Source organism: Oryzias melastigma, linkage group LG1 (assembly GCF_002922805.2).
Source record: "Oryzias melastigma strain HK-1 linkage group LG1, ASM292280v2, whole genome shotgun sequence".
Taxonomy (NCBI): Eukaryota; Metazoa; Chordata; class Actinopteri; order Beloniformes; family Adrianichthyidae; genus Oryzias; species Oryzias melastigma.
The window spans coordinates 10924522-10935213 of record NC_050512.1 but is presented as its reverse complement, the minus strand read 5'-3'; the positions used below and the strand labels follow the sequence as shown (position 1 = coordinate 10935213).

Sequence of the window (10692 nt, the reverse complement as noted above, 5' to 3'; positions counted from 1 at the left end):
GTAGATTTATTTCTGATTTCCCTGTTATTTCAGAAACACCAAAAGACGTTTCCTTCCGTGTTTTTAACCACTCTGGACCAATGCTTGAAGGCGATGCGCACACTCTTGTGTGTGACGTATGGGATGTGGCTCCTGTAAACCTGGTTGTGACCTTCTACAGAGGACCGACACAGCTGGGCCAACCACAGCTTTACACAACAACAGAAAAGAAACCATCGAATGTTACCTTCCTTCTGAGCTATGAGGCCAGCAGAGAAGATGATGGAGCCCAGCTCTCATGTGGAGCCAAGCTGGAACTGGGACCTGAAGGACCACAGCACCTCTCAGTGGTCAAGTCACAGAACGTCACTGCAACCATCCACTGTGAGTCTCATGGGGAAACCATACAATTTAAACAAACTATGCACTGTTGTGGTTCTGTTTTGGTACTGAGACCACATCATTGATCGTGTTCCTTTAATGCTCTTAATCTCAAAAACACATTGAAAATATCAAATTGAACTGTTATTTAATGGTGATAACTTTTCGATCTTAACTTTTGTCTTTTTGCTTCTATTGTTATTATTGGAGAATGAGCATAGCTATTGTATGAGCCTAATTATTAAAAAAGAAAATGCAGCATTGAGGTCATGATGCAAAGTTTAATCATGTCCAAAATGTGTGAAATAATCCCATTTCTTCTTCATCTATACCATTAACCAGACGGCCCAGAGCCCCAGGATGCAGTGAATCAGATCAGCATCTATGAAGGAGAAACTCTACAGCTGAATTGCTCATCAGGGGCAAACCCTGACCCCTCATACACCTGGATTCTTCCATTCACTGACTCTCCCCATGGCAGCAGTGTTCTCACCGTTAAATCTGTTGGTTCTGAGCATAAAGGGCAGTACAACTGCACCGTCAGCAACAGTGTGAAGACGGTCAGCATGGTATTTGAGGTGGATGTCCGAGGTAAGTTTAAAAGCACCTGCTGGTCCCCAAAAGCGTTTGGTGTAGTTCCAGGTCTAAAATTGTCTGTTCTTTGTTCTTGCAGTTAACTTCATCCCGTACATCATAGCTGCAGCAGTTGTGCTTACCACTATAATTGTGGCTATAGTAGCTGTGAAAATGTATTGCTGCTACAAACACAAGTACATGAAAAATTACAACCTGATGGATGTCTTCCGCCTGCGCCGACAACGCTCCCAAGGACCCTACTAAAGAGGGAGTCTACAAAACTGAGGAGGATGGACAATGTGATGCTGTGCCCCCAACCCCCCACCCAAAAAAAAAAAAAAAACAATCTTGGAGTCCTTTGAAAAGCTGTTGACTGTTTGGATTCATTATTTTTACATGCGATATTTATGAGTGTTTGTAACAAAAGAATGTGACTTTGAAACGTTTCTGCAGTTCGTTCAGTTATATATTTGCTAAAAGATGTTTTAAGACAGCTGTCTTGTTCTTTGTTCTATATCAATTCAGATTTTGAAGTTACTTTTTTATTTTAGTAAAAGCTTACATGTATATGAATGTTAAGACACACAAGGTGTATATTTGTATGAATTCATGTTGTATTTGAGGCTAAACTTATTGTGATTATATACATTTCTAGTTGGAATAAATGGAAAAGAGAAGGAGAAAATGAGATGTTAGAGATGGTGAGTAAGGGTATTAAAGAATGGAGAATCACAGCGCAACAAGTTGCTGGAGATTTATTTTCATTGTTTTCCGGTGTAGATGTTGGTCAAAATGGCGGGGCCTGTCCACACACTCTGAAATGTTATAAACATACATGTTGACTCCAAAGATCTTCACACACAAACATGTCAAGACGTACTAGTGCTGCCACAAACGCTTATTTTAGCAGTCAACTAATCACTGATTATTTTTAGTCGACTAATCAGGTCATACGCAAACTGGATGTAAATAAAACGTCTTAACCATCATTAGCTTTAAACTAACAAAAAAGCTAGATATATAGTGTTACCTGCAATATTGCTAGTGTGAATGCAGTAAGCTGAATTTGGCCGCTAAAGATGCTAGCACTGATAGACAGCTGAAGATGCTAGAATTCATTGCTAAAATCACTGAAGCTAATAGCTGAAAATGCGGAAAGCCAGCTAAAATATAAGTTAAATGTGAAATTAGCCTAAAAAACTGAGAAAAATCCCATGTTAGCCAAAACAGCTAGCATACAGCTGAAATATTAGCTAAACTCCAAATTGGTCTATAAAAAAAACCTTAATAAATCCCAAAATAGTTCAAAAAGCTTGCATAATGCTATTATGACTTTCAACTTTCCTAAACTCTGACTACGTATAATATATAAAGTAATGACTAATCGACCATTAAATTAGTCGTTGACTATTTTAATTGTCGATTAGTCGACTAATCGGGGCAGCCGTAATACGTACACAATACAACTACAGTCCATATCTACATACATTACTCCCAAAAGTATTGGCTCACCTGCCTGGACTCACACATGAACTGAAGTACCATCCAATTCAGAGTTCAATATGATGTCAGTTCGCCATTTGCAGCTATTACAGCTGTAGCTCTTCTTGGAACCACAAGATTAAGGAGTGTGTTCATAGAAATTTCTGAATGTTTGTTCTTGGTCAGGCCCGGGATGGGGTAGGGGACAGATGATCACTTGCTCCACCTTCCTTGCGTAAAGCTTGTCTGTGTTTTATTGTAGGGTGATTATTTTGGGGTAAGGATGTGTGTAATAAAAGATGTAGTTGCTGTGGGGACATCCCCTGCTTGCTGACAGTAATGTCAAAGCCCCTCCCATCCAGGGGTCCCACATGCACTGTAAAAAAGTGAAATATTGGATTAATTAACAAAAGCTCTGTAACTTATTGTTATCAAATTAAATTGTTAAGTAAAACTTCAACTCAAAATTGTCAAGTAGCCCCGCCTCCAAGGTGCATCCCAGATTGATCCCCTCCCTTAACACCCTAATGAGTTTGTGAGAGGAGGGAGGGAAGTACAGGGACACCTTCCAGATTCACCCCTGATGTTTGTCAGTGTAATAAGTTTTGAACCTCATGAAAAAGGGTTCACTAATTTTATTTTTTTAATCAACAATTTAATGTCGTTTTTTTTTATTATTATTATTATTTATTGTTATTTACAAGGCTCCTTAAAAAAGAACATGCCTGTTTCATAAGTGTTTATACACAAAAAAATGAACACGATGAGGTAAACTTTTATTTTGAAGACATTTTTGTTTAACTTTTTGCATCAAACCAATTTTTGCTTTGATCCCCGTGGCAGTTTTTAACCCCCGGGAACCCACAGGATTAAATTTAGCCACTGTTTGTTCTTTTTTCAATGTTTTTTTTGTTGACTGTTGTTAATTAAAATGAATACATTTACAGAAAATACATACAAATGGATCTAAAACAAAGCAATGACCATAACATGTTTTTAGTGAAAAAGAAATTAAAAGTTAACAGATAGTAAACAGAGAATCATAAGAAAGTTCTAAATTATCTGAACTGGTTCCAGAGCACTTCAGAAAATCCACAGACAGAAAATACAAATTCACTAAAATCAAAACACAAGCAACATTTGTTATCAGTATTTGAAAATTTGCCCATAGACATTATTGATCTGAAGAATGTCATGGCGTAGTAGCGTCAGGGAGACGTCACAGCAGCACGTTTAATAGGATTTCCTTAGAGAGAAGAAGAAAGCCCTCGTGCCTAAGAGGATTGACGTTTCTATAAGGGTCTCCTCCGCTCTGGGACTACAGTCACGGTGGAAGTCTCCCAGCTTTTTGCTTGGAAGTGAACAGGAGGAGGATGAGCAGAGGGATCGACTACAGCGCCTGGGACCACATCTATGTGTCCGATGATGAAGATATCACCAGTCCTTTTGTCGACACCTCCAGCTTGTTCAGAATGAGACACCGGGTCAGCAGAGAGAGCTGCTCTAGCTGTGGTGTTTAGTCATCAGGTGTTCTGCAGAAACGTGTCAACTGTTCTGATGTGTGACCTGTAGCTCAGTGCTGTGCAAAATACTTCTAAAATATAGTACATTACAAATCAATAGTGCTGTTATGCCATTAGTATTTGTGTGATGAATTAATTATGACCAATAATTAATGGATTTTGTTAATTTATGCTTAATCTAACCTTACAATTGCTGTTAACGCCTAATTTTTCATGTATTTTCATTGAAAATTGAGACACCGTGGTGCAGGAAAAGGTCAAAATACGATTTATAAAGTGGCTTTATGACATGGGCTATTGTTTTAATCAAGACCAAATCAGAAAAAAATTCTACTAAGACTTTAAATTCAAATAAAGTGAATTTAGATGCTCGCCTTAAAGTTTAGGAAGTCGCAATTAATCTGTAAATAGATGTTATTATTTTTTTCTTTTAAATCATACTTTTTATTGTTTATGAGGTGTGCCTGAAAATCTCAATTTGTCAAAACTGCATTATTTTTAAGAACTTTACTGAACTTTTTGTAAAAAAAAAAAAGGATTATTCAGCTTTTGGAATGCTATAAACTTAAACTCAAAGATTTGAAACATTTTTTACAAACACAAAATAACAATTTATCTCAAATATTGTTTACAAAACTGTTTAAATCTGTGATGGAGAGCAATTTTTAAGGCGGTTTGGCAGGTGTGCCATATCAAGATGCTGATTAGACTGCATGATTATCTGGAATAACAGTTTTCCAATGTCAGTGTTGATGATCAAGTGGCTCATGGTGGTGGTGGGGTTATGGTATGGGGAGGCGTGTGTTATTTCATTGAAGCTTTAAGTGAGACGTTTTTTAGTGGTGATGTCATACTCACTCAGTCCAGTTCTCTTTTTAGAGTCAATGATCGCTGCACATTTCTTGGAAGCTGAAAGACCAAAGATTTAGACCGATTTGTGAGCAATATTTGAGAAAAATTGTTCTTTTATATTTGCAGAAAATGTTGTAAATTTTGAGTTCATGTCATGACAAATGACAGCAACAAAAAAAGTATTATGATTATATTTTTTTGTTCAGATAACGTCATAAATACTTAACCATCACGTAACCTGATAAGGAAAAAGTGAGAACGCTTGTAGGAAAGAGTGTTGTCATTTTTCGAATTCTTTTCGTGACTCTCAAACCTGTAATTGCTTAGACTTGTATTGATGCTGATAGTAAAATGGTTTATTACACTGTTAACACTGTATAATAACGGAACAAATGCAAGATAAGCAAAATTTCGCTATAACTTATATCTCATCTGGTTCAGACATAGAAGAGACTTACTTTAAGTATTCGGGTGTTTTAGGGACATTTATTTGCTCTCTAACCCGCACACTGCTTGTGTCTTTTCATGTCACATATACTTTCTGACAGATGTACAATAACATCTTTGGTTTCCCCTTTTTCCTACCATCCCCTCTGGAACATCAGTCCCGGCTGGAGAACATGGCAGCGTTCCAGCAGAGAGGAGAAGATCTGCACTCTAACTTCGCAGAATGCCAAAGGCTCCTGGAAGAGACCCAGGAGCGTCTCCGATACCTGGAGGAAGAGATGAAGGAAGGAGACGCAGATGAGGAGAAAGAGACTGAGCTGAAGAAAGTTCAGTCCGAGGTGGAGAGACTGAAAAAGGATGAAAAGTCATTTCAGCTGCTGATGGAGGAACATGAGCGAGATGGAAAGAAACTGCCGTGGAATGTCGACACCATCAGCAAAGAAGGTTTCAGCAAGGTAGTATTAACGGTTTCTGCAAGACAAATTTGATTTCCTGATTTATCTGTGTCCTGATTTCTAGAGTGTACTCAACATCAGCTCTTCAAGGAAACACGGAACGCTGGAAGAAAAAGTAGAGAAGCACAAGACCTTTGTGGAGAAGTATGCAGAGGAAATCAAGCACTTTGGTACTAATTCTTGATAAAAATCTTTTCTTTTATATTTAATTACAGTTTACTCACACAGATATTTATGTGCCTTAAAAATATTTACATATCAGATATTCTTTATTCTTGTTATCAATCTCAACTAATTTGATAAACTGTATGATTTCGTTGATTTAGATTTATTTATGTAATGTTTGTTTTTGTATCTTTTGTATCTTCAGTTGCATTTATGACTGTCCCTGGAATGTTTGTTCAGGTTCTGATAGTTATCAATAACTAACAATATAATTTCTAACATTAAAATATACTTTAGTGAATGATTAGGGTTCAGCTTTAGCAAATTTCAATTGTCAAAAAATAATAATAATAAAGCAATGCATGATGCGACTTTCTACTTCATAGGAAGTGTGCTTTTGTGTGGGAAAATAAGATGGAAAACACCATTTTTTATCTTAACAACAGTAAACTTAAGGTTCTAACTAAGCTTCTATGGTAACATTACTCAAACTCAATACATTTATGTCTCACAAACTGCTTACAGTGGGAGAGAACCTCAGATTAAGGCGATCTAAATAGAGTTACAGTCACTGTTTTATTTGTGATGTGCTGATTTTACTGTGAACAGGGATGTTGCGGCGTTGGGACGACAGTCAGAAATATCTGTCTGACCACCCACATTTGGTGTGTGAAGAGACAGCAAATTACCTCGTTGTCATCTGTATTGATTATGAAATAGATGAGGTAAGTGCTGACATGAGAGAGGAGAATAAAGCCTGTCAGTTAGAACCTGCATAATGCCTGAATGTCCTTACAGAAACATGCGCTCATGGAACAGATTGCCCACCAGGCTATCGTTATGCAGTTCATTTTGGATTTGGCCCGGACACTCCGTGTTGACCCAAGAGGCTGCTTTAGAGAGTTCTTCTCAAAAATCAAGGTCTGTCTGAACTCTTTACTGTCTCAAAACCTCGGGAAAAGCATTTATTTCAGTGTTTTGATTTATTCTCAGACCGCAGATAAACCATATCAGGATGCCTTCAATCATGAACTGGACCTGCTGAGAGAACGGATCTGCAAATGTGCACAGCTTCGTATGGATGGTGCTATGAAAGAGCTGGAAGAAGAGGAGAAGAAAAACAGACTGGGTCCGGGGGGGCTAGACCCCGTTGAAGTCTATGAATCACTACCAAGGGTAAAATCACGAAACGTTTTCATAGCTGCAGCATCTTATTTATCTTTCCAAAAGCTTAAAGTCTCACTGATCATGCTTTGATCCATTTTAAATGGTCCCCAGTAATCTTTTAATTATAATTTTGCCATTTTTAGGAAACATTAAGCAACCTGTGTCGTTTTCTAAGACATAGTTTCTGAGTTGTTGGGACGGAGCAACCTCGCCCCCCTTTCCCGCGCTGCTGAAAGCTCTCTACTTACATACTCTTCCCCACTAGCTTACAGCCCCTTACCCTCAGTCTAAAATTACAAGTGCAACAAAAAGCAGGGAGCTTGTGGCCCACCCAGTGTTTTTTCTACATCACAAATAGGAATATATGCCCTCAAAATCAGAAAAATGCCACAAGAACATGTTTAAAACACCATAAACAGGATTTTCATTGCTGTGGGCCTTTGAAGCTTTTCATTCCAGACTTACAGAGATTTTAAGCTGACAAAGTGGGTTCTGTTCAGTGGGTGTAATAGTTGCTACCATGTTAACTTTGTGTGTCTCTTTAGGAAATGCAAAGGAGTTTTGATGAGAAAAACATTCAGATGCTACAGGAAGCTATGAACAGGATGGACCCAGAGGTCAGTGTGTGTTCATCTGTCAACACAAATGTTGTGCGTTCATCACAACCATCTCCTTTTAGAGTCTGACACATTTTCACATTAATGTCAAAGGACTGCATTCCTCTACCCTGAAAACAAACACTTGTTTTCATTAGAATCTGACTTTTTGTTGTTATTAATGGTCCTGCTTTACTGGGAAAAAAGCAGGAGGATGTTTTCTATTTTTTCACCCAACCGGACATCATTTTCTAACAAGTCAGTATTCAGCTGATGCAGAAAATTGTTAAATATTATGTTGAATATTGAGTTTAATTTGCAAAACAAGCATTAAGAGGATATATCTTGATAGGTTTATTAAGTTAATAATAAAAGGGATCTATATCATTACTTAAAATTACTTTCCTCACACTACAGGTGAGGAAAATTCTGATTCAGTTTTTGTTCAATCAGTTGTTTGAACGATCATTGTTCTCTGGGTTATGTGGTAAATTCCAGAATAAGATTTAAGAAGTAGATTTTTTTAAAAATGTGAGTCTGTTAAGTTTTTATCTTTACATCTTTGCTTCAAAAAGGTCAACAAATACATTAGTTTTTAACAAACCAAAAAATATACCCTGAGCTCCAAAGTGCAGGCTGCTGATATGAGACATTAATATGAGACATTTGATCCTGTTATAAATCAGCATTAATCACAGCTGTAAACCAGCCCAAATGAATGGCTGTAAAGTGTTCAGCGTGATCTGTATTAACATTCATAATCAACAATTAAATAAAACGATTTGCTGCCTCAGAAAAGCTGATTGTTTTGCACAGATCAATGATTTATTGTGAAAATGTTCTAACTTCTACAGGAAGGCAGATACCATATGAGGAGGTGCATTGATTCTGGATTGTGGGTCCCAGAAGCAAGAGAGAGTGAGGATGAAGAGGAGGAAGATGATTAAATAAAATGAATAAAATAATAACTTTACAATAAAAAATATATTTTTAGATACTTGAAATGTTTCATTAAAACTATTTGTCTTCTACAATAGGCTTGCAAATAATTTAGTATATGATTGTTGAGTTCCTTCTTATTTGTTATCTAATAAATCCTGTTTTAAAAGATTCTTGATAAGTAAATAATCCTCATCTGATTCTGCTCATAACTTAATTGAAGAGAACTTCTTTAGGCAGAGGAATTTGGCACCAATCGCCTTAAAATCTCTTTTGGAATCAAATTTAGAAAATAAAACAGTTCTCAATCAAGCCAGAAATATTTTATCTGTTCTTTCGATGAAATATTTCACAAGAAGAACTGGATAGTTCAGTTATAATCGTATTATGCTACCAGCTTCTGTGTTTTGTGCGATTGTGATGCTTTCTTCTCAACACCTTCAACACTGAAGAGATGTGGTGGTCAACATCCAAAGGTCAAAAACTTTGTTGTTTTCTGTATGAATTAAAACAGTGAAAACGAGCGTGTGGACTCATAGTACACTGGGATTAAGCTAGACTGCTCTTTCAACACAAACGTGCCCTAGAGGAAAGGGCAGGGCTGCCTCTTCTTCTTGAGGAGGTCTTTTGATGTCTGCAGCAGCATGCTCCACATGTTCTACCAGCCTGTGGTGGCATGCACCTTCATGTTTGCTGCAGTCTGCTGGGGCAGCAGCCTTAAAATAGAAGGACTGCAGGAGACTGGACATGCTGATTAACAGAGCCGGTTCTGTTCTGGGGGGAGAGTTGAGCTCGTTTGAGACTGCAGTGAGGAATAACTTTAACCACCCTCGACACAATTACCCCTTTTTTTGACAGGAGGGGACAGAGGCTCCCCAACGTATAATAAGATTATGTACAGGAGTAACAATCTCAGCTTCTATTTACATTTAAACAAAAAGTTCTGAGAAGTATCTATATCCAAATTGTCACGTTCTACGGGGGAATCTGCCGGTTTTCCAGCTTTCCCTGCACTGCTTCATTAGCAATTCATTTAATACAAAAAAATAAAGTATTAGGAGAAAAAATATATTTTTGACTCTTTTTAGCATACATATTTTATAAATAAACAGTGAAAAGTGAAAAAAGCTGACAAAAACTCCAGTCACTCTTACTAAATGATGAGGTGTCAACAGGATATTCAAATTTGCGCCTCACAGTGGTGAAAGATGAGCACTACATCCCATTTGGTTCAATGACATTTCAACTTCAGTGCATGAATCAAAATCTCTCAATGCTTCCGAATTTCTGTTTTAGTAGTTTGCATTAAATTTAAATCTACCAGTGTGTGTTTTTTCAGTTAATTAAATAAAATAAGAAATTCTGAAAACTTTCACAAAGGAAGTATTTTTTTTTTTTTAGGAACAGTATCATTCACAGACAGTTTTTTTATTTTTCATCAGGAAATGCTCTGATTATTTTCTCTTTATCACAGTAGTAAACATAATGTATTGGTCAATTGAATTCTTCCAATTCTGTAGTTTTCTTTGACTTTATTTGCATGTACAAAATCCTCTAGCTTGCGGTGCATTGAGCTCTTTCTGCCGCCACAGAAAGCGATTATAGATTTACTCTCATTGGTGGGACAAATGTCATTGTGCACCATGGGGTTTGTAGTATTATTCATGGGAAAATATGCAGACACATATAACAGACCTACAACATTATATCACTGTTGCAGTGCAGTGCTCAAGTCTGACACAATGCAGACAGATTTCAGTACACAGTTATGCCTTAATGTTGAATAGATGGAAAATTTAACCCTCTTTTCCATTTTTTATCTCATTTTCCCAATTATTCATATACATTAAAGCAATACAAGATTTCTTATACAGGGGAAATGCGTCAGGATTCTGTGCTTATGTTTTGTCATGTTCTGTTTTCTCTGTCAGCCTCACTATGTTCAGGTCCAATCATCCACAGCTGTCTTCATTTAGTTCATCAACCTCAGTGTGTTTAAGTGTCTGGTTTCAGTTCGTTATTTTCAGGTCATCTGTTCTGCTACGTCACTGGTTTGTTCTCACACGGTTTTGTCATGTTTTGGTCACTTTGATAAATAGTTTAAGTTTTTGTCACCAAGCCTGTTCTCCT

The 10692-nt window shown here is 37.1% G+C and overlaps 2 protein-coding genes across 2 annotated transcripts in view; both read left to right on the top strand.

Moving 5' to 3' along the window:
* LOC112137647 overlaps positions 1–1676 on the top strand; it is a 16785-nt gene extending 15109 nt beyond the window's left edge. Inside the window, exons 9-11 of the mRNA XM_036214372.1 lie at positions 34–363; positions 703–951; positions 1034–1676. Coding sequence (XP_036070265.1) covers positions 34–363; positions 703–951; positions 1034–1200 — 746 coding nt within the window. The 3' untranslated portion in view covers positions 1201–1676. The remainder of the gene's footprint in view (positions 1–33; positions 364–702; positions 952–1033) is intronic.
* A 1862-nt stretch (positions 1677–3538) lies between these two features.
* Positions 3539–8869, top strand: cdc37 (cell division cycle 37 homolog (S. cerevisiae)). Its single transcript, XM_024259868.2, has 8 exons — positions 3539–3902; positions 5399–5695; positions 5760–5865; positions 6470–6585; positions 6659–6781; positions 6854–7036; positions 7573–7644; positions 8478–8869. Exons 1-8 carry the CDS (start codon positions 3792–3794, stop codon positions 8568–8570), a joined length of 1101 nt encoding a protein of 366 aa, XP_024115636.1. The 5' UTR covers positions 3539–3791; the 3' UTR covers positions 8571–8869.
* Positions 8870–10692: the final 1823 nt, after the last annotated feature.

Bases quoted from the DNA above. Each gene is read 5' to 3' on its own strand.
- cdc37 (XM_024259868.2), top strand. From the start codon at position 3,792: ATGAGCAGAGGGATCGACTACAGCGCCTGGGACCACATCTATGTGTCC. The intron at 5,866-6,469 runs GTACTAATTCTT...TACTGTGAACAG, and splicing joins AGAGGAAATCAAGCACTTTG to GGATGTTGCGGCGTTGGGAC. The intron at 6,586-6,658 runs GTAAGTGCTGAC...ATGTCCTTACAG, and splicing joins TTGATTATGAAATAGATGAG to AAACATGCGCTCATGGAACA.